The sequence below is a fragment of the Pteropus vampyrus genome, unplaced genomic scaffold (genome assembly GCF_000151845.1).
Source record: "Pteropus vampyrus isolate Shadow unplaced genomic scaffold, Pvam_2.0 Scaffold18, whole genome shotgun sequence".
Taxonomy (NCBI): domain Eukaryota; kingdom Metazoa; phylum Chordata; class Mammalia; order Chiroptera; family Pteropodidae; genus Pteropus; species Pteropus vampyrus.
Genome location: NW_011888799.1, coordinates 2,460,612 through 2,485,126, shown reverse-complemented (window position 1 = coordinate 2,485,126; position 24,515 = coordinate 2,460,612). Strand labels below are relative to the sequence as shown.

At 37.2% G+C, this 24,515-nt stretch overlaps 1 protein-coding gene across 1 annotated transcript in view; it reads right to left on the bottom strand.

Annotated features, from left to right (window-relative positions):
- DNAH8 (dynein axonemal heavy chain 8) overlaps positions 1-24,515 on the bottom strand; it is a 339,355-nt gene that overhangs the window by 49,487 nt on the left and 265,353 nt on the right. The window contains exons 79-84 of the mRNA XM_011354823.2: positions 21,797-21,918; positions 18,724-18,842; positions 16,898-17,100; positions 5,970-6,043; positions 3,841-3,993; positions 3,302-3,457 (exon numbers count right to left, since the gene is read on the bottom strand). Coding sequence (XP_011353125.2) covers positions 3,302-3,457; positions 3,841-3,993; positions 5,970-6,043; positions 16,898-17,100; positions 18,724-18,842; positions 21,797-21,918 — 827 coding nt within the window. The remainder of the gene's footprint in view (positions 1-3,301; positions 3,458-3,840; positions 3,994-5,969; positions 6,044-16,897; positions 17,101-18,723; positions 18,843-21,796; positions 21,919-24,515) is intronic.

The window sequence follows — 24,515 nt, the reverse complement described above, 5'->3', positions numbered from 1 at the left end:
TGAAAATTGCCACAAATGCTGAGATTTGCCTTGCTTTGCCTTGCATTGTGTTACTTGCCATCAATTTTTATTTAAAGCATTCACTTTTTAGGTTGGTTCACTAAAGTCATAGACTGTTAACTCATCTTGGAAAAAAACTCCAAAATTTTGGTAGGTGTCTTTTCTTTCACAAATGAAGTCATTTTACTTTCTTGCTTGGGTTTTTGTTTGTTTGTTTGTTTGTTTGTTTGTTTTGTACTTATTGATCTCTCTAAGTGACATTAAAGAAAAAAACTTAGAATTATCACTTTGGAATATTACCAGAATTGACTCAAACCACTGGGCCCTAAGAACTCATTTGGAAGCTCAGAAGCAGGAGGCTTTGTTAGAATTTGGAATATTTGGAATATTGAATCTCTTCAGTTCAATTAGTATTTTTGAAACTATGGGATGAGTCCTACGTGATACAAAGAACGATATTAAAATTGACTTGTTTTTAAGAAGTTTTCATCTGTTTGAGAAAATAAGATTTAGAAACGAGGAAAGGGCAATGTGATAGTGATATAATTAACTGTCAAAATTTAACAGATGAGAAGCCTAAGGAAGACATTCAATCAGAGGCTTCTGGGAATAATAAAACTGAAGAACAAAACTGAAGCTGGTCTCTCTCGTAGAGGGAAGAAAAGACTGCCAGGCTTGGCAAAGGCCATGAGCAAAGACAGGAACTCAAAGCTCAAAGAAGGCTGCAGGTAAAGTTTTACAGCAGCAGAGGGCAACCTGTGGTGAGTAGCTGGAACTACATGCCGAAGTGATGGTTCAGGGATGGAATGCAGACAGATATGAATGTCAGAGGAGGGGGCTCACTGTGTCTTCTGCAACAGGAGTAGGGTCCACATAACACATGATGCCCTTGAGCTGGGGTGAGTCGATGGCATGATATCAAGCCACGATTCAGTAAGAGAAATTAAGCTGGGGAGCAGGTGGGGATTGGCTATTTTACTACTAGGTTCTGCATTCTAATGTGTGATGGACTCCAGTATGCACTCCCTCTAGCTCAGAAGCTTCAGATTACGTGATGTGAACCAATTTCCTGTTCTTTTTATCAGTATATACATCATGTTCACATAAAGCGAAGTACATCTGGGTTAATGTGGAGGAATCAATTAATCAATTAACAAATCAGGTATTTGACTATTATGTCCAACAATAGAAAAAGACACAATGTATCTAATTTAGAATAGACCTTCCTATGTCAGTTGCATCTCACATTCTAACGGTGACACAAATCACTTGAGCATCTTACTACAATGAATAATACTCTGATTCAGCAGGCCTGGGGTAGGGCCCAAGAGCTTTCTCTTGCAAGCTCTCAGGTAATGTGGATGTTGCTGGCCCAAGACTGCAATGCCCTAAAGAATTCTGGATATTTCTATCAAGCCAGCTCTATCATAACCAAGTAAAAGGAAATATTTAGGCAATGTTGCAGTAAACATTACTGAAATTGATTTAAAAAAAAAGAAAAAAAGAACAGAGTTAAAGATGGTTGAATTATCTGCACTCCCTGTGTAGTCACAGTGCTGGATAACAGAATTTCAGAAATGGGAAAAATCTTGAAAGACTACCTCCTTCTGCCTCTAAAATCACAGACTGGGAAAGAGGCCCCAAAAGAGACCTAACTTGATCAACTTCACATAGATAATCGATTGCATAGCAAGCACTCAAATCTAAGCCTCCTGATTCTCACTGAAGTGATCTTTTGTTCTTTCTAGCACTATTGCGATTGGATTTTAAGATATAGTCACCTTTTTATTTCATCGACATGCCACTGTTAGCTTCACGGCCCTAGCAATGGAGATTTTTTTCTGTTTTAACTCAAATACAAGTCATGTGAAGCACAGGCACCGGTCAGCCCCAAGACTGGACTGTGGTGCTGCTGGTCTTATGTCTAACATTTTGATAATGGCCACTAAAAAAACATAGGCTGCCACCCTGACCATATGGAAAATATCTGAATTATCTCCCCATGATAAGCATGCTAAAAGAATTTAATCATCACTACTAGAAACAGAATTATAAAATATATTATTTGAGAATTAAATAAGAGAGTTAAAGCAATATTTGTATTAGAGTGTGATAAGGTCTAACAAAGCGAACAATTCCCGGATAAGAATGCACAAACTAGGCTCCAGGGTAATTTACAATCCAAAGGCCACAATGGGACTTACTAAAAATAACCACCCACAAAGAGTTTTACCTGATTTTAACTCTTTCAGGGTTGAGGGACAGATAAACACTAGCTGTCCCCTCTACACAGCCCTTTCTGTTGGGCAGGTTCTCTGTTGGAACCCTATAAAATAGTAGGGACAAGAAGGCTGAGGGTAAATAAGCCCAGCATTCTCTGGGTAAGCACTCAATTTCCCTCCACCTCTGGGCAGGGCAGGAAGATGGGCAAAGCTGTGAGCACCACTGTGTGAATCTAAAGCAAGAATGCCTGGTACAAGCCAGTTGATTCCTTTGGTCTCCACTTCAGCCTCAGGGAAGGGAGAAATGCAGGAAGGGGTAAAAGGAGCTTCTTCGTCTCTCTGTGAGATCAAGGAGTGAATCAAGTACAAATATAAAATTCAAATGTAGAACAAAGCCACATGAAATGAAAAAATTCCACAGGCAACTTGCTAGGTAGCCATAAAATTATTAAATTACTATTTAAGTATACAGTAAAAACAAAAAGCAAACAAAAGACAGATAACCACTGTGACTCCTCCTCCCAAACTCCCTCCCCCCACTTTCACTAGTGGGGAGTTGGGTCAAAACATACTTGCATCTGAAAAGCCAGTGTGGACTTGACTCCTGGATCTACCACCTACAAGCGAACTTAACCCCTCTGAGTGTTAATTCCCTAATTTCTGAAAAGGTGATAAACCTACCCTAAAATGTGGTTGTTAGTATTACACATGATGGTGTATATAACATTCCTAGCTGGCAGAGGTACTTTGGAAACCAAGCTCTTATCTAAATAATCTGTTTGTTCAACCCACAAATATTTATTGAGCTCTGGCAATGCTGTGAGACAGGGAAAGATTCGGCAGCTACAAAAGGACAAAGTCTTTGCCCTCGAGAGGTTTACACTCTTAACCGTCAGGGTGGGGAAGGGGGTGGGAGGACACGTGAAGTGCATAAACAAGTATATACTACGGCAGGTGAAGAAAAGTGCCATGAAGGAAAAAAAGGCAGGGTGACGGGGCAGACAGTGGAAAGGCTTTACGATAAGGCAACATAACATCATTAGCATCCCCTAAATGTGCAAACCAGTCTCAGGAGTTACCTGCACAGTGGAGTGTAAAAATGCTACCGTGTAAAGCATTGGCTTCCACATGGGTAAATTACTGATGTCCAGAAGGTCTTGATTAATTCCAGCAAATGTTCTTTTCAAACCTGCACGTACACCTTGAGGTGGCTCATTAGTGAATTTGAGAGAAGTCTGTCATAAAAAGCAAATGGTAGTTTTGTTTCTATAAATTATTGTAAGGGATAAAATAGAAATTACAATACGTCAAACAACAACGTGCTTACGGTACATAAAATGCGGGCTGAAATCCAGCCCTGTGTAAACGAATGACATTGATCAGAGCTGAAACCCAATACATTAGTACCAAGTCTTGGAACTCTCCTGTGGAAACATGTGCTATATAATCTTGGTGATTATAGTCAAAATTTTGGTGATTATAGTATAAGATTTTACAGTGCAGATGCTCTGCTGGACCAAAAAGCCCCTGCTGTGTTTCCATCTTTCAGTAATGCCAATTATGCTATCTTTACTTATAGAACTCACAAGAAAAAGACACTTATTTCATAGTAACAAACCTGAAGCAATGTAATCGGAAATCGATCGTGGGGCTCAGTGGTTATCCATACACGGAAAGAATCATCATTGGCTTCAGTGGTCATTATTGTCTCTAGCAATTCATCCATGAATTCTAGGCCAAGGTGACAATTTTGCAGTAATACCCAGCCACCCTGTATTCCAAAATGATTTCATATTAATTTCTTATAACTTTTTTGCTATAATTTTAATAAAAACAAAATGTACAAACACATTCATTTTAAACCTTTGCTTAGCGCATGTGACTACTCTGTTTTGAGCATATATTTTTAATAAAATTATCATACAATAATTTCTTCTGCTACTGGTAAAGCTGGTTACTTGAAGTCAAGTGGGTTCAAAATGATTGTATTCTGCCACCCCTGGTTCATAAGGAAACAAATTAAAATGTGCAGTCAAACTTGTATAAGTACAGTGTGTGCACCATCTAATGGTGGGAATAGGGATTTTGGAATTGGAAACTTAAATTGTCCTGCATACAGTAAATCAGAATTGACTTATCCCCAAACCAAGTTATCCATAGTTACAAAGAGAGGTACACATTCCATCGTGAAGGTTGGAGACAATGCATTTGGTGACATTTGTTACCCTAATGCTAAACCTCATTCTCTGTCATCACTTTTCCCATACATTGCTGAAACCGTAAAACTTATGAAGCACTATCTAAATATTTGATAAAATTTTCTTTAACAATGAAAGTCACATAACTATCGCTGCTGTATGAGAAAATAGTTTATTAACTAGATAATATTGATACCCTTATATAATGAGATCAGATAAATAAAGCTACAAAATACTGAGCACAATAAATATATGGTAAGGTTTGTGCATTATGCCTTCTACTGTAAAAGAAAATACAACACAGACTGGCTTAAACAGCAAAGGGGACATGTTGTTCTAGATAACTGGGATGTCTAGGGGAAGATGTGGACTTCACGGTTAATTTCTGGTTCCCCACTCTTCATTCTGTAATGTCAGCTTTATCCTGAACCTGGTGTCCTTCATGTGGCAGTGTGGCTGCATATGTTCATTTTTTTTTTCCTAATAATGCCATTAATATCAGAACTTATCCCATTTTGAGAAATAGAACATGAAAATTATAAAAGCTAGTATTCCGAAGAAGGTTAATGTGAATGCAATATTTAAATTAAAAAGTTTCTCACTCATGGAAACTGAAGAAGTTATTTAAAGCCCAAAGTTCAACTGTTAAATCACTCAATAGAATGAATCATTTGATCTGAGTAAAATAATTTATATATAATAGCTTTGGAATATACAAATTAAATACAATATATTATTGAATTTAATTAAGTGATAAAGATTAAGGCTTAGGGCACTTGAGAATTAATGACTAGCTTGAAAATTTGATGACCCAAGTAGAATTTTAGCCCATTAACCCTCTCTAGTCATTTATTCCCACGGAAAAGCTGTACGTAAGTTGCTATGGACATTAGGAGATCAAAAGCTTAAAAGTAAACCCAAGATCTTATTTTATTTTCACAGATGGTGCAATTTCTTATTATAGATGAAACTGTTATCTACCAAGCATTTCTATAAAATTAATGTCCTGTGTATTTATTACGTGTGATGGAAAACGTATCTCAGTATTCCATCCAGCTTGCAGTTTTCAATAAAACAATTATCAATATTTAAACACAACATCCTCAAATATTTATTTGCCTGAAACTATCCATTAATGAAAAATGAAAGTCTAACTTTAACCAAAAATTGAAATTTAACTGTCTCAGTCTGTCACTTCTTAAGCCTTATCTGTTGATATTGATCATGAAATTACAAGATTGCTATAGCTGCATCCTTAGGAACCAGAAAGCGTGTCTGCCACATTGTCAAAAAAAAAAAACAATTAGTGAAAATAAAATAGAGCATATACTACAGAATATGGAACCAGCTTTTTGTGGAGATGTCAGGAGTAAAGTAGCTTGAGGTTTAAAATCAAAGATTACTATATATACATAAACAAAAATGGAAAGAATGATTGAGCATCACAGGCAGAATGTTTCGAACATCACTGTGGTGGTCCTAGGTAGACCCGATGGCCAGAGGAACCACAGCAAGAATGCTGCATTAGGAGTTATCCCTTGCTACATACCTGCTGCATTGACATCTGAATCAGCTTTCGAGCATGTACTTCTTGTCCTTGCCCCATTGAGATAGTTCTGCATTCTGTAACATAGGAGAATGTTCTCTATGATAAAACATAAATTTTATAACAGGATCGGAAGAAAAAATAATTTCTGAATGGTCAAGGTCTCCCTCCCTCTAAGAAAGCCTTTGTTATTCAAATGGGTCTGGCCTTTGGTTGTGGTGACGAGACATTAGAGCAGTAACTGGAAGAACCACCTGGAGAGGTAAGGACAGAGAAAAAGACAAAAGACACAAGCTTGGGCTTTTAGAGAGTTTGGGGGTCTTTGGAGATAACGAGAAGAAAGATTGATGGTGAGAGAGGCAGCTACAATATCATCACAGGTATTCAGAGGAAAAGAGGATTTTTAAATTTTGCTATATGTTTTGATCAGAAACATTTTGGTATTTTACAGATGCTTCAGTAAAGGTTTAATTGGCTTTTTATTCTTTTAAGATGCCAGGCTTACAATGTTTTCTGTTTGTCTGTTTTGGTTTTGTTTACTGAGATTTTCTGAGATGCAACTGGAGGCAGCTCAGCCCTATGAGGGCTGCATTCAGGGGTAACTGCTCCTAAGATTAAATCACCACCTTGGAACTGAGTGCGAGGAGCAAGTGGAGATCACTCCGAGATCAGAAGTGATTATAATTCAAGGGAGAACACACTACTTAGGCTCATTAGTAAATCTGAGGTCCCAGGCAGAGAACCTGCCATATGAATTCACTAAATTGAAGTCTATGAATCATGCTTGTGAAACCTAAATTGGAAATTAACTTTTAAGCAAGCCTCATGGACCCAGAATTTCTTGAGTTTGAGAGGCATGAGGAAAGGAGGTCAGTAGAAACATTGGGAAGCAGCATATGCTTTAGCCCCGCTCTACTGGATGAGTCTGAATCCTCAGAAAAATGGGCTGCTGTCTCTGGGCAAACAACGAGGCTGGTTTGGGAACTGCTCATAGAGGCTACAAGGGACTTGAGAAATTCATGGGATGGGGAGAGAAGAATGTCAGGAACCAGAGACGAAGTTTTCATAATACAGCATTTAAAGGGCACCCCGTGGTTAATGACTAGATACTCTATTAAGGTTTACAGGGTACAATGTTAGGGATTATTTGTGGACTAGGGCCACAATGAAAAAGTCTGCAATGGGTGCCTGAGAGAGGACGGAAGAGCGCTGCTTGGAGAATCAGGAATTGCAATAGGCCAAGGGTTACTGAATGAAGCTGGATTCCACCCCTCACTCCTCAGCCTTAAAGCCCCATGGTTCTCTCCTGCTCAAGTGCAAACAGGTACTGCGCCCTGGCGGGGGTCGGGGGTAGGGAGGCATCTGAGAAGAATCTACACACCCACAAAAGGAGAAGAAAGGGGAGGTGGGACTTGAATGGGAGGGTCTTCTGGATCATACAGAGAAACAGTGAATCCTCCTTATTTTGGAAGAACACACAGATGCTCAGCGGGTCAACGGGGGAAGGCTGATATGGACAAGAAGTATTAACATGTAAGAGTGAGCCACAATCTATAGCCTCTCCTTCCAACTCTTCTGAAATACACCTTCTAAAGTAAAGAGTTTTAGTTCAGGTGGCCTGAGTTTCTTATCTTGATCCAGGTAAGGGGTCAAGAGGAGACTTAGAGACATCGCTTCAAAACATACCCAGAATCTGACCACTCCTCGACATCTGCACTTTTATTCCCCTGGTCCCAGTGACCATCACCTTTTGCCTGGATTTTTGCAATAAACTCCTAACTGGTGACTCCCACTCTTGTCCCCTATTAGCTTTTCTTCCCACTTCAGACAAAGAGATTCTGTCAAGCCCTAAATCAGATCATGTCCATCCTCTACTCAGAAACATCTGATGGCCTTCCATTTCCTTCAGAGTAAAATCCAAAATCCAATTCAAAGTTCTTACCTACAGCCTGTAAGGCCTTACGCAATCTGCAGCCACACTATACCACCCACCCACACACACACACACACACACACCCATTTTCTTATCTCACCACTCTCCCCCTCATTTCTTTTTTCTCTGGCTGCACTAGCCTCCTCATACACACTCCAGCCTCACTGCTGCTCCCTTTGCCCGAAACGTGTTTCCTTGACAGTTGCACTGACTCCCTGCCTTCACATCTCAGGTCTTCCTCACCCTCTCAATAAGGCCTTCCCTGGCCAACCTATCTAAAACGGCACACCCACCTCCATCACTCTGCCCCTTACCCTGCTTCTTTCTTAGCATCTCATATGCTTTTCTTAGCTTATTATATACTCACTTGCTTATCGATTATTGCCTGTTTTGCCCCCACACTAGGATGTCGGTTCCATGAGAGAAGAGACTTAGATCATGGTGTCTTACCTAGCACCTAGACAGTGTAGGGCACTCAGCAGATGTTCAATAAATATTTCCGTAAACTTTTAAAACTGATATGTAATTCACATATCATAAAATTATCCTTTTAATGTATACAATTCAATGTTTAGTATATTCATAAAGTTGTACAACTATCACTACCATTTAATCTCCGAACATTTTCACCAGCACAAAAAGGAAACCTACACTCATTAGCAGTCCCTCTTCATCACCCCCTCCTACCCCAGCAACCACTAATCTACTTTCTGTCTCTATTCTAGACATTTCGTATAAATGGAATGTACAATATGTGACCTTTTGTGTCTGTCTGCTTTTACTTAACCTAATATTTTCTAGGTTCATCCATGCTGTAGCATGCATCAAAACTTCATTCATTTTTATAGCTGAGTAATAGTCCACTGTATGTATATACCACATTGTGTTTATCGATTCATCAGTTGATGGACATTTGAATTGTTTCCACTTTTTGCCTAGTATGAATAACGCCACTATGAACATTCATGTGTAAGTTTTGGTGTGGGCATGTTTTCAGTTCTCTTGAATATATACTTAGGAGTATATCTTTGGAGAAATGTCTATTCAAACCATTTGCTCGTTCTTAAATTGGGTTATTTGACTTCTTGTTGAATTGCAAGGTTTCTTTATATATTTTGCATACCAGATCCCTATCAGATGTAAGATTTGCAAATATTTTCTCTCATTTTGTAGGGTGTCTTTTTCACTTCCTGGATGGTGTCCTTTGAAGCACAAAAGTTTTGAATTTTGATGAAGTCCAATTTATCTATTTCATCTTTTATTGCTTATGTTTTTGGCTTCATATCTAGAAAACTACTGCCTAATCCAAGGTCGCAAAGATTTATACCTACATTTTCTTCTCAGAGTTTTATAGTTGTAGCTCTTACATTTATGTCTCTGATAAATTTTGAGTTAATATTTGTATATGGTGTAATATAAAGGTCGGACTTCATTCTTTTCAAAATATCAGTTTTTTCAGCACCATTTGTTGAAAAAAAAAATTGTCCTTTCCCCCATTGAACAGTCTGGCACCCTTGTTGAAAAACTGAATGACCATATATATAAGTAAGAGGTTATTTCTGGACCCTCAGTTCTATTCCACTGATAAATATATCTACTTTATGCCAGTATTGTACTGTCCTGATTATTGTAGCTTTGTAGTAATTTTTGAAATTGGGAAGTGTGAGTCCTACAGCTATGATCTTCCTTTTCAAGATTGTTTTGGCTATTTTGGGTCCCATTTATTTCCCATTTATGAATTTTAAGATGAGCCTGTCAATTTCTACAAAAAAAAAGCAGCTAGGATTTTGATAGGGGTTGACTTAAATCTGTATATCAATTTGGAGAGTACTACCATCTTACCAACATTAAATCTTCTGATCCGTGAACATGGAATGTTTTTTCATCTTTTTAGGTCTTCTTTAATTTTTTTCAACTATGTTTTCAATGTACAAGTCTTTCACTTCTTTGTTAAATTTATTCCTAGGTATTTTTTAATGAAATTGTAAATGGAATTGCATTTATAATTTTGATTTTGGATCCTTTTTGCTAGTGTGTAGAAAAAGAATGATTTTTCAAATATTAATCTTGTATCTTGCAACCTCAGTGAATTCACTTGTTAGTTCTAATAGTTTTTTGGTGGGCATTTTAGAATTTTCTCTATACAAAGTCGTGTCATCTGCTAACAGAGATGGTTTTACTTCCTCTTTTCCAGCGTGGATGCCTTTTATTTCTTCTTCTAGTCTGATTGCCCTGACGCCTCCAATTCAATGCTGAATAGAAGTGGTGAAGGCAGACACCCTTGTCTTGCCCCTGATCTTTGGGAGTAGCACCCTTAAGTATGATGTTAGCTGTGGGTTTTTTGTAGGTTCCTTTTATCAGACTGAAGAAGCTCCTTTTTAACTCTAATTTGTTAAGTGTTTTCATTATGAAAGAGTGTTTGATTTTTTTCAATTTTTTTTTTTTTTTTGATTTCTTGAGTTATTTCTTTTGTTTTTGTTCTTTGTTTTTTTTACCTTGGCTTCTTCCTTTGTTTACTTTTTTTTTTTTTACCCACTTTTTTTTTTTGGGGTTAACCCCTTTTGTTGTTGCTTGTTCCTTAATTTTTTTTTGTATGGTGCTGCATTTGGTTTGATAGTATTTTGTTCAGGATTTTTGCTTCTATATTCATAATTTTCGTTTTCTCTTCTTTTGATGGCTTTGTCTGGATTCAATATCAGGGTAATACTGGTCTCATAGAATAAGTTTGGAAGTGTTCTCTCTTTTATTTTTTGGAAAAGTTTGAGAAGAATCGGTGTTATTCTGTAAACATTTAGTAGAAATCACCAGTGAAGCCATCTGGTCTGGGTATTTCCTTTGTAAGTTTTTCATTACTGAATCAATCTCTTTACTTCCTATTGGTCTATTCAGATTTTCTATTCTTGAGTCACTTTCAGTAGCTGTCTCTTCCTAACAATTTGTCCATTTCATGTAGGTTACCTAATCTGTTAGTATCTTTGTTCACAGTATTTATTTATGTTCTTTTTTAATTTCATCAGCTCAATAGTGAAGTCCCTTTTTTCATTCCTGATGTTAGTAACTTTAGCCTTCATCCTGGCCAGTTAAGCTAAAAGTTTGTCAATTTTGTTGATCTTTTCAAAGAAGATATTTCTGGTTTGTTGATTCTGTTGTTTTTCTAGTCTCTATTTCCTTTTCTTTTCATTCAAATATTTATTATTTCCTTCATTTTTCTTGCTTTGGATTTAGTTTGTCTTTTTTTTTCCTCGTTTGTTAAGGTGAAAGGTTAAGTTATTGATTTGTAATCTTTCTTAATTTTTAACACAGGTCAATAAATATTTAATAAATTTTCTGAATGGTCTGGAAAAACTAGATCGATTGACATTGGAAAAGTGAGAAAACTTCACATTTGAGGAGGGAAAGGGTCCCAAAGGCCGGAGTCCAGTAAGGTAAGAGGCAGGACAGGCTGAATTTCTAGAGAGGGTGGAGAAAGCTGCTAGGACACTCTCAAGAGAGAGTAATTACATTGTATTACCTGCATCACCTGCAACGTAATTACTATTTGCTGGTTTGGGGTTTGGTTTTATTTTATTTTTTATTCTTTGGCTCTTTGTATTTGAGAGACTTTAGTAAGATTTCAACTGTTTTTCCATTTCTTTCCAAAATTAGACTTGTGTCTCTTTCATTTTTCCTTTCTTTTTTTTTTTTTTTAACTTTTTATTTCTAATTAAGCAATAAATGTTCATAGTGAGAGCCTTGGAAAATACAGGATCCTATAAAAAAGAAAATGAAAATCACCAGTATCTCTCCCTAGAGATCTTCACTCTAATCTTTTTAATATGCAAAATCCATAATCCCTTACCCTCATTTCAAAATTCAGAACACTCCAAAAACTAAGTGTTACCACAAAATCATTTTAGTGGCAAAAGCTGACCTCAATGGACATGAGGCTATTTATAGTCTTTATTTATCTGTCTGAATACTGATACTTTTATCCGTGATGTATTATATAATTTATAAAATACTACCTTTCTAAAAGCTAAAAAAATTCAAATTTCCATATCTGGCCCCAAGAGTTTTGCATAAGAGATTGCACACTTATCTATATTAAAATTTATATATATATGTATTGTATGTATGTGTGTATTACATATATACATACACTCACATGTGTTATTTTACACCTCTACTTCTTAACAGTATATTGTAAGCATTTTACTGCCATTAAATGTTATTGGAAAGCAGTCTTTAATGTTGGGACAGTGTTTCATTATGCTGATCATTCAACCGTGACCCTTTCGTATATTTAAGACATTTTCCAATTTTTCGATATTATAAATAGCGCTAAATTAAACATATTTACATATAAACCTTGATGTGTATCTCTCAATATTATCTTAGGAAAAATTCATACATGTAGAATACTTGGGACAAAGCATACAGAGTATTTTTTTTAAAGAGGATTCGTGATATATATAAAAAAGGACTGAAATGGAATGCTGTAATTCCTAACCCACATTCTTATCCTCATTTGTACTTTAATTTTACATTTGGTGCTTTTGATATACAGAAGTTTTAAAACTTTATCCAAACTATCTTGTCTCTCTGGTTTTGGACTTCGGTATTATGATCAAGAAAATCTCAGCTACCCCGGTAGTATATAACTATTCAATATATTCTTTTTATTCTTTTATGGATTACTTTAAACCATTTAAAACCTTAATCAATGTAGAATTTACTTTGGAGTTTAATGTAAGGTAAAATCCTTACTTTTTTCGAAAGTTAACCTGCTATCCCAACACTGTTTATTGACTAATTTATTTTTCCTCCACTGATTTGAAATGTGACTCTTATCAGAGACTGAGCTATTACATGTACTAGAGTCTAATTTGGGGCCTTTTATTTTGCTTCATTGATCTGTTTATCCACTGAGCCAGTTCCACATGATTAAATTATTACCATTTGATAAAGTTTTAAAAATCTGGTGGTGTTCATTCTCCGTTATTCTTTTTCCTTTTCAAACTCTCTTGGCTATTTCTGTCCATTTATTGCTCTAGATGATCTAAGATTCCTCTACTACCCAATTAGAATAAAAGATACTGTTGGAATTTCAATTAGACTTGCATTCAATTTATAGAGTAATTTAGAAGACTATTGACGCCTTTACAATATTGAATCTTTATACTAGAAATGTAATTTAACTCCCCATGATTCTATCCTACTTTTATGTCTCGAAGAAAGTTTTATAGTTTTCTTCTAATGGGTATTTTAAAAATTATTTCTTAGTTTTATTTTTATTGCTGTAGTGAATGAGATTTTTACACTTTATCTTACAAGACTGCTCCATTGATTTCTTAATATATTTATTTTGTGACCAGCCACCTTACTGAACTATCCTGTTAAGTCTAATCGTTTTTCAGTTGATTCATTTGTATGTTTTAGTTAGACAATTACACAGTCTGAGAATAATGATGATATTTGTCCCTCCTTTCCAGTAGTTATATCTTTTATTTATGGTTCTTACAACACATTAGCTGTATCTTCCACATCAATACTAAATAATAGTGGTGGTAGCAGACATCTTTATCTTCTTCCTGACTTTAATGGGCATGTCTCTAGTCATTCATCAATAAGTATGATGTTGATGTTTGAAGTTCATATTCATTATCATACTAACAAAATAACCTTCTATTCTTACTTTAAAAAGCCAAATACAAATACTGGATTTTTATAAAATGCTTTTCTAGCACCTATCAAGGTAATATTATGATTAGCTTTAAGGAAAGTCGCTTATAGTTATGATAAGATTTTTTCATTATCATATCTTTCTATTTTATTCATGCATTCCTACCTGGTCAAGGCACACTATTATTAATTTTTGCATGTTATTTTTAAACTGTTAAGCTAAATTCTTCTTGATTGCATTTTAGTTAAGATCCTTATATTTGTAGAAGTAGGATCAATATGTGGTTTTTTTTCTTTTATGCAGTTACTATCTTGGTCTATTTTTGATATCAAAATAATATTATCTTCTTCTTCTATGTTCTGGAATGGAATGCAGCATCTCTAAGTTTTAAAGGAATTATCAAAAATAATCATCCAATCATCCGATAGCCTTTGCTGACACAATAATTTTAAACTTCTAATTTTCCTCAGGTTTTTCTAGCTTTTCTGAGAAAATTTTGTACATTTGTATTTTTTCTACAAAATTCTCAATTTAAATGAAATATTTAAGTTTATTACCATAATTATGTACTATTCTCATTATTTTAATTTTTAACCATGTATATTGTTATACTAATTTTATCCTTCCCACTTTTGTATCTTTGTGAGTTTGTATTCTATTCGTTCTCTTTTGTTTGTGTTCAGATTCTGTTTTCAAACCCACCCTTCCTCCGGGACCCCTTTCTCCCTCACCCAGGCTCCAAGAATGGTTCTCATGCTAAATCCATCTGTTTTCTCCCCCTTTCCCAGGAACCCAGTGTTTTGGTGCAGAATTTATCTGCTCCAAATCTCTCACTGCAGAGCTCGACAGGCACCAGACAGTATCCATAATGAGTTTTCCTTTTCCTCTTTTCCTACAAAAACTTATTTGATATGGTCCCGTCTCTCAAGTTGCTGTCAGATAACTGCTTAACTCATCCAATAAAGGCAGTGAGAGGGAATGAAAGATAAAGACACTGATTGGGAAGCCCAGAGCTAAGTCCTGAATCAGATCTGTCACCAACTAGGCCTCTGGCCTTGTCTCCAGGTTTTAGATTCCCCACCTGTATAAGAAGGTAGGCAGATTTCAAGATTTTCAGAGTCCTTTTTACCTTGAACATTCTGTGATTATCTGTTATCCATTTATCTAAATGAAATATTTCTAGTTGAGACTAGATTAATATTATTCTGTCTATATAAAGTTTCATTTTCATAGATATTTTGAGGATTTTCAACCCAAAGCAATGAACAGAATATGACTCCCTAGCATTCCTAAATATGATTTAGCAAAGAGTTCTTTATAATGCATTGGGTCCTTTGGTGTCAAAATCAGATCACTTTGTTTCAGTCTCTTAACGAAGTAATCAATAGAAACTTGAACAATTGTTGGAAAAGCAAAGTAGTAGCAAAAAATGGAAATCATCAAATGGCCAAGCAAAGCAGTATGATAACATGTGATAACAGGAAAAGTGATAGCACAATTCTGGCCTTATGTATTCATTTAATGTTATAGTTATAATTTCTCCCCAAAGGAGGCATTGAATTTCTTAATTCTATTCTTAAACCTCTGTCCTAGACCACAGTATTATTAACATTTGAAATGTTAACTCTAGTGGAACATGCCTCTCTTCTAGGAACAGTATCCCCTTCTAAGAAATGACTCCTATTCTAGCTCCATATATATGGTTCCTCCTGTGAACCCATCTCCACAGCAACAGTTCATTGACTGGCCCAGAAAGAAGCACATGACCAAAGCAAAACCAATTAATTTCTTCTCTAGATATTTGGACTTGACACCAAGATAGTAAAGGAAGATTCCCCAGGAGTGAGGAACTTACTGAACATGCAAACCCAAGAGCCACCAGAGAGCATGAGTTCTGTCACATAGACATTAGTTTGTGGCAACAAAGAAAAAATGGAATCTATACGCAGAGAGAAGTGGGGTATAGAAGCAGTTGGACAAAGACCCTAGAGGAATAGATCCAAGAAAGATTTGCAAACAACGAGGCTGCAAGAGAGGCACCGCTTTTAGACCAATGCAGATGACTAGCATGTTGTGTAAATACAAGAGCAAAATAGCCTACTTTAAAGGTGGTTAATGAGATTTAGCCATGAGCAACTGCCAAAAGAGCCATTCGAACATGGATCCTTATAGAACACAGAATGGTGTGGTGACAGTGAACAGAACAAACTGAAAATGAGAAAAGTGAGAATGAACATAGACCATGCTACCATAAGCTAATGGTTTTCAGTAACTTCTTAGCATAGGGGGACATATGACAAATACTTGGAGGTGACCGAATTGATTTTATATCATGTTCGTATTACTATGTAATAAATTTGATGTAAGTTTTCTTTCATGGGGTAGGTTTAGTGATTCTTGATCAATCACCTTTATAATCTTTATGAAGATGTGAATGAATTAACCCAACAAGGTACAGTTATAGAGATCTGAACCTGGAAGATCCCAAATGGCAGTTCCAACAACATTCAGATTTTCAGAGGACGAAGAACAGATAAACAGCCCTCCTATAAACAGCCATCTTATATGAAGATGGCTCAATCCTATCACATTGGGCTCTGCAGGTCCTTGTTCTTTACAACTACTCTCACAACTTAGGTGTTTTAACTCCTTGCCCTGGCTCCTCCCCCTGGAATAAGTTTCCTTCTATTTCCCACTATCCCACCTGGTAACATTTTATCTACTTTTTTAGATCCTACTCAAAATATCATAAATGTGATGCTCTCTCTTATAACCTATGCAGCCTGAATAGTTCTGGATCTTGTAATCAGGCATGTCTACATAACTCCGTTAGAGGTGTCATCACACAGTATTCGATTACATGTTCCCAAGCTATGTTTTATTCACCTCTGTACTCACAGAAGCTATCATACTGCCTATACTATATGGTTATTGAATGAAAGCATGAATGACTGAATCCCCAACTACTATGCATTACAATCATGGTTATAGTTTAACTGGTGACAAAATACACTTTTAATAATAATTTCTTATATAACCATGCCAACAAACTTTGCTCTTGTATGTTCATCCCTGTTGGCCTACTATCCATGTAATAATCATCTGCTTACAACTTAAAACCATATATGGTAGATGAGTATGTTCTTCTCTGCACAAAAACATCTATCACACCCTCACTCTATGAGATATGAAAAGAGAGGAAAGAGGAAGGAGTTTAATATTTTTTTTAACTCAGTTTTATGGATATATTTCTAGAATCGGTTATGAAATTATGAAAGGCAAATTTTGAGGCAGAAAGTAGAGGTTTTGTTAAATTTCATAGATTGCTGATCATACCCAGCTTCAGTTTCTTGGCCAATGCATCAATTTGAATTGTGGGATCAGATCCCATGGACAGGAAACATATCAGAGGTGTTCGTGTGTCACTTTCTTCCCAAGTTTTCTCCAGATTTAAGATAACTGGTTCTGTGTACTTTTCCTCCAAAGAATCTGCAATATACTTTCTTGCTTGAAAAACAGTACGGTCTGGGCACCAAGACCTGGAAATGAATACAAGTTAGAGGAAAAAATTTAGTCTGTTCATTTTTATTCTATCTAATTCTAAGCATGCAAAGAACATATCTAATTAGCAAAGGACAAGAGAGATAATTCTCCCTTATGCAGATTTATGTAAGAGGGATGCCAAAGTTTTCTATCCCTGGATGAGTGCAAATTTAATCATGCAGTTGTGGGCTAAGCATTGGCAAGAAGTAGGGCAGAGCCAGTAACAACATTGTCTGTTGCTAGTCTGGAAGGGAACTTAGAAGTCAGCTGATCCAAGTGTCTAATTTACAGAAGCAGCAGCAACTACTCTAAAGCTTTAATGGTTATTTTTAAAAAACGCGTCAGTGATTATCCCTATTAACTGAGGCAATCAACTTCAGGGAAGCAATTCCTCATTCAAACTGATACACAGGAGTACATTTATTCTTAGACAAATATTTGTCAAGTGCCTACTACATGTCAGGCCCCGCTCTAGGCACCAGGGACTCAGCAGGGACACAAGGGGAGATGTCCTCTGCCAGCTCCATACACGGTAGGGGCCAGCCTGCTGCACAGTCTGGAGCCCTGCAGTTTTCAGGAGGAGAATTAACATATCAAAAGTATCAGAAGTAGGTTGGTCAGCAAGCATTTATTTAACACCATCTGTGTAGCCTGCACTGTAGTGGGTTCTAAACAGTGACACATTAAATAATGTCATTTCATATTTGATATTTTAGATCGAATTCTACAGATTACGCTCTTCATTTGACAGAGATTTAATTTTAAAATAATGGATAAAAGACAGACACATCTATTCCAATAAAAACAAGCAGCTCTTTCATACTCTGTAGATCATGAGGTCACCATCGCTGACTGCTGTGATCACTCTCAAAGAGTGACAACATCCAGGAAACAACATTTTGTAAGAAATGCAAACTCAGGTATATAATGTTAATAAAAACAAAAATTACTCTAAATTAATCCAACATCTTTTTGTTATTCTTTTGGTGGTCTCATCTCCCCTCCCCCCAACTCCAGCCTCCTGCCTTGCCCACCAATCACTCACACACACACACACAGACACATCTTCTAATATAGAAGCCTTCTTTAAGCTACTGGATATTGAGAAAATGTGAAAAGTGAGAAGGAAAAGAAAAGATTTAAAAAAGAATGTTCTTTCTTAACATCGATTTCAATGTTTTCTTCCATTGTAATAGTCAAAACAGCATTTATACATATCGATAGTGTAATAGTTATGTTTTTTTCTCTCAGATGAAATTGAATTTCAGCTTATAAACTAATTGCATTGTACCTTTGGGATATCTATTTTTTAAAGAAGTAAATTCAACACTAATGAATAAAGTGAATAATAAAAGCATATTTTTCATTTTTCATTTTTTTTTTTTTTGTTAAAAGCACTATCATTAATACACTGTCAAAACATACAATTCCCTGCCACCATCACAACTTTATTTACTTGTCAAGGAACTAAAGAACTGCCATCCAAAACCGCAATTTGGAAGCACATACATTTCTTATAATAACTACTGGGACACGGAGAAGTAAACTCACTGAGGTAAGAGCTATAATTTGACATTATGATGAGTGACACTTCTAGCTCTGATAATACCTATTCTCACCTGATAAGTAAAAGTTTGCGGCAGGTATCCAGAGAATCGTTATATCCATCAGGGATAATTTCTTCCTCTGGAGCATCTTTATCAAACCAGCTTTTCCATCCCTTCTCATTACGAGATATCTAAAATAAACAAGACAATTTGCAAGGCATAGGAATATAAGCAATTGGAATGGAGAGGATTCTGAATAACCTTAGAGATTCATTCTTTATAGGCACACATAATTTTTCAAACAACCATACAGTTTACATTTTTCTTCAGAAACAATGACTCAGATAACATGAATATTACTATTCCTAGTCCTCTTTTAGTTTTACCATTGCATTTCTACATCATTCACTAAAATTAGGACCATGTATTAATTACACTAAACAATTGGGCAGGAAAAAAACACAGCCCAGGGTTTCTCATCCTCAGCACTATTGGCATTTGGGTCAGATTATCTTTTGTTGATGGGGGCTGTCCTATTCATTGTAGGATGTTTTTGCAGCATCTCTGGCTTCTACCCACTAGATGCCAGTAACACTCCTCTCCCAAGTTTGTGACAATCAAAAAATGTCTTCAGACATTATCAAGTGCTCTTGGGGGGCGGGGGGGGGGGCAGGGAGGGGGCACAAAGTTGCCCTCGGCTGAGACTGTTCTGATTACCAAACCTCTAAATGTTGACCTCTACTTATAATACTAATAAATGACAAAGTCAAAACTTTTTTTCCTAGTGATCTCATGCCTGGAGACCTTGAACCTAAGAATGAATGATTTCTCTCCAAGAGCTGGTCTCAAACGTGTTCTTTTAGAAGCATGGAGAGAACTGAAGGTTTTCAGAAGCATTAAAAGTTTTGCCCGAGAACTGTCAAAACCAATTTCAAAAACTACAGATTGGTGAGCCTGAATCTGCTCCTCGGTAACAATCAGGCTGGATTATTTAGACAGTGTTTTCAAGCATGTTTTAAAAGCGGTGGTAGGCATAAGTAGCAAATAGCAAATGCTTATACAGTAGATACTATGTACCAGACCCAAAGATTGTACTTTTACTTCTGCCATCTCCACTTTCTACTGAGGCATAGAGAGGTTAAACAACTGCCCAAAGTCCACATCATGCAAACAATTCACCGTATAGGATACAGACAGGGTGCAAATTAATAACAAAACAATTGCTCTATAATTTACTTGCTCCAATATTGTCCCTGGAACACTACAAGATGGAATAGAATTTCTGAAATGTTTCAGAACTTCCATCTTTCTCCTGAAACTTGAAGCAGCTCTCTCTAGCTGGCTGCTCCCAGAGAATCCTCTTGCCATACTTCTTGGAGGGTCTGGGAGCTGCTGCAGCCCTACCCTACTGAACTGGTGCCTGCACAGTTACCCGCGGCGCCCCCTGCAGGCCTCCTCCGCACTAGCGGCTAGAGAGAAAGATGTACAAGAATAAAGGTGTTTATTCCCAGACTAGGCCTTCCATTTGTTGAATTTGACTCTACCACAATAGAGCTTCCTGAGTGAGCTGCATCTGTGATGGGCAATGAGATAACTTCCAGCCCCTCGTCATCCACCTCCATTTCCCACTCCGTTTCCTGGCCTTCCCTGTTAGCAAAACCACTTCCAGGTGTTAAAACAGTTTGCCCTGAGATGCCAAGGCAGTGCAGCTGCTATTTAAGGCTATTTTTGTTTCAATCTCTGACACTCACTCAGCTGGGAGACTCATCTCCTTCTACTTCCTCCTCCCCACAGCCAGGCCAAACCAATGGCCACCTGACTTCTGCAACTTTCCTGAGAATGACTCCTTCCCTCACATCTGGCCCATGCAATGGTGTGAAAGGAGTTGGAGAGAAATAACTCATGCTGTCAGGGAAAGAGCATGTATTTAACCTTTCTGAACTTTGGTTTCTCATCTTTAAAGTGGAGTCAATCATATTTTCCTTGCACAGTGACTGTTGTTGCAAAGTACTTATCCCATAGTAAGCAGTAGTAGCTACCAGATCCTACACCACGGGTATTTAAATTCTAATTGACAGAGGCAAACAATAACGCATGTCCCTATATAGATATAACTCGTCTGCAGGGGCCATGGGTTTTGAGTGACTTCCAGTGGTGCCTGAAGGTCTCCCTTACCCAGTCTCCCAGCAAGCTAAGACTTTTTTTTTTTTTCAGAGTATTTGTTTGGGCTTGGGGGCCTCACCTGTGGCTGTACTACAAAACAAAGCTTACTGTCTACCACAGGTGGAATCCAGGGACTTTATCCAATTGACTCTGACTCAACCACTGCTAAATAGGTAAAGACTCTACATAGTGTTCCAGAAACACCACTAAACGGACACACCTAGTTTATGCTGGGGTGGGAGGCGGTTGAGGGGAGGGAATCACATGAGGACAGCATGAGGCCTCTGCCAACTTGTAGTCTACTTACTACCTCTTTTGTCCATCACCAGCAACCTCAAAAAAGATGATTATCAGCTTTGACAATGGAATGGCAGGCCCTCCATCAGTGACAGGCAGACATAACCAACAGACCCCAGTAATAAACAACTATCTTTATTCCGAGTCGCATAATTGTTTTCCAGTGAAAGCTAAACAACAACTAATCCACAATCACAAATTTACATTTTCAAATAAGAAAAACAACAGGTAAATCAGGACCCGTTTTACCATTTTCACTATTATACTTTGCCATTTTATATTCTTACTGGTGAAATGATTAATTTTTTTTTAAAAGGACCTCAACCTCTTAATTTGCCTCAAATTCAAATTTGCACAAATTATTTAACAATAGGCAGAAGTAAAAATGTAAAAACATCAGCAGTCTACAACAAAAGGGTCCACCCACCGCTTCTGATCCTAACAGCAATTTAGGCAGGCTTGTAAATGACCCATGCCTACCACACACAGACAGCAGCCTGCACCTATGGAAAGGTTCCTTTCAATACCTGTCTTTCCAAAATCTCCCCAGAAAGCCACATAGCCTGAAAGCTGTGTTGACTTCTTTGGGTGAAAGACTTGTCACCAGGAGGCCCCTCTGAAAATGGCCCAGGTGTGTTTGGTCCATAGGTTTACAGATCTGTACTTTTATCCAGCCCTTTCCTACCTGGTTCATAATTTCTGCAAATTGTGGAAGTTTACTCAGCTCCACAAGGTTCAGCCAGGTCATATCGAGAATCCAGCGAAATGGCTTGGGAGGGCAGGCTTTCAGATCCAGAGCCGCTCCCCCTGGGGAAATGCATCGGTGGGAATCAGGTCAGCTTGTGCCGGCGGTTTAAAAATTATTTTCCAAATAATAAAAATGTGATAACCATATCACAGAAAAAAAAATGGGAAAATTGGAAAATAATCCCACTACAGAAAATGTGGTTATCTTTTTTTGGATACATTTCCTTCAAGTCTTTTATTTACTGATTCAGTGTTTTATTTACTGATTTATGGCAATTCCTTGTCATTTTTCCCTGCAAAGAACTGTTCTCAGTTGGTTGTGGTTGTTTGACTTTTTTTGTTTTTTAACAATCTGAAATGTACAATTTTGATGTCAATAAATAGGTCAATCTTTTCATGTGTGATTTTAAAAATCACTTCTTAGTCATCACTCTTCCAGAAGTCTGATATTCAATACTATTTGTTACCAGGTCAAAAAGATGGGTAGATTGATAGATTGATATAATACAGCTGTAGGTTTTTAAGGGGGTAACTAATGTTCAGATAATTTCTTCATTCACTTATTCAACAAATATTTATTGAGCATCCTCTATGTGTCTGGCATATTTCAGGCACTGGGGGTAAAGCAGAGAAAAATCAAACAAAGTTCCTACTCTCACAGAGCCTAGTGGAGAATGTGAGTTATAGTGTTGGATCATATTTTGAAGCAAATCACCAGTCAAATGAGCACACACATCCAATGTGACGATCTGTCACCAAGATATATGACTATATTCACAATTTCAAAATCCCTCTATTGCATGTCTTTAGTAATGTTTTATCATAATAATTCCAGCTCTGTTGTTAATTCAGATGCATGTAAAACAGTGATTCTGAAACTTTTAAATCCTATAATCTTACTGAAGAACTCATCAAATCCTTTTACTCTATCTATCAGCCCTTGGGTAAAAAAGGGAGTGGAGGGAACTACAGGGCTCTACACCCTCCTCTAGCGACTTCCTGAGAAGGTAAATGAGCAGAAGTACTCTTTTCGTGTAAATCTCTTTGCAATACCAGTTGTGCCAGCGATTCTGAGTGCCGTACCTTTAAAACGTGGTAAACCTTCCTCTCACCAACCTGCCCCATGCAACCTGGTGAAAGAGAAAGGCTTATTCTGCACCATTTCTGCTAATGCTGAGTTCACTGTAGAAGTAACCACTAGAGTCACCTGCAGACTTAAGAAATTCTGCTTCTCTAACACAGAGACAAAGTCATCCCTTTTCTTCTTGGTTGTTTCAAAAAAAAAAAAAGTTTCCATGTGACCATAAGCCTCAGAGACATCAGAAGAGGACATTTAAGCTACGTTGGTGTTTCCAAACATGCTGTGCACCTAAACTAACCCAGAGCAGTCCCAGTCCATCCTGGTCCCCCATGTCCTGGCTCTGACACCTGCTAGCTGCATAAATTTGGACAAAAACTCAATTTCTCTGTTTCCTCTTCTGTCACATGGATGCAATAATAGAATCTACCAGGTTGGTTACTGTGAAGATTAAATATATTATTGTATGTAGAAAGCATAAGACAGTTGTGGTCCATAGTAAATGCCATATAATCATTAGCTGTGATTTTGACATTAACTCTCTCTGTTTTGGAAAGCAAGACTGCACCTCCTAAGCTGTCGTCTTTTGTCCATGGTTCACGATGAAAGAAAGATGATACCTTTCTAAAATAACCAAGCAGGGGAAACAGGTATATCAATTATTCTGCAATGCAGGATTGTCCCTGGTATCTCTCTCATTTTTCAAAGTGTTCTGACATTCTCAATTGAAGAAAAAAGTCAAAGGCACCTTCCAAGTATCTCAGAACACAAGGAGGAGTTGATACAAAGGGACAGTCACTCCTGGGAAATCAAACATTTCTCCTATGATAAGTCTTTCTTCTTTTTCCCGTAAACGCTGAGTTCAAAATGATTTCTAAAAAGAAAAATCAACGATCTAAGGACCATATTTGTTAACTTTGTAAAAATCATTAAAAACAAAGTCATATCATCTTTTTAAAAAATAATTTGGCCAAAATGTAAGCCAGTTTGAAACTAATACAAACTGTACAATAAACCAGGTTGGGGTTGTTTAAAAAAAAAAAGACAAAAAAATCTCATTTACTGCTGAGCTGACTGTACTTCTGTCAATCAACCTATCATACAATCCCAAATTAGTCTTCCTAAAGCACTGCTCTGTTCATGCTATTCCCCTGCTCATAAAGCATTCAGTGGCTCCCTATTACCAACTAAATTAGATCCAAACTCCTCTCACCAGCTCTCCTGGCCTTGTACAATCTGGTTTTCTAAGACTCTCCAGTTTTATGAAATGGGGTCACAAGTGTGCTCTTACCATAACTCAGATGTGCAGGCTTTTTAATTTTTCTGTGCCAAATCTAATTCTCTTCACAGTTTTTTCCCCCACTGTGTTGCCGTGTTTCTCAGTCTCCTCCTTTGTCTCAAAGAATCTAGTCTTTTTCAGGTAATAGCTCTGATTTGGCTGGGTTTGCTGGGTAGGAAGAGATGAGGTAGGGTGGGATTGTGTTTTGGCGAGGAGGATGCCTCAGATCTGCATGCTGCCCTCTCTAGTCTCCACTTGTCTCAGTCACAGGCTGGGATCCCTGTACTGTATCCTCTGAGC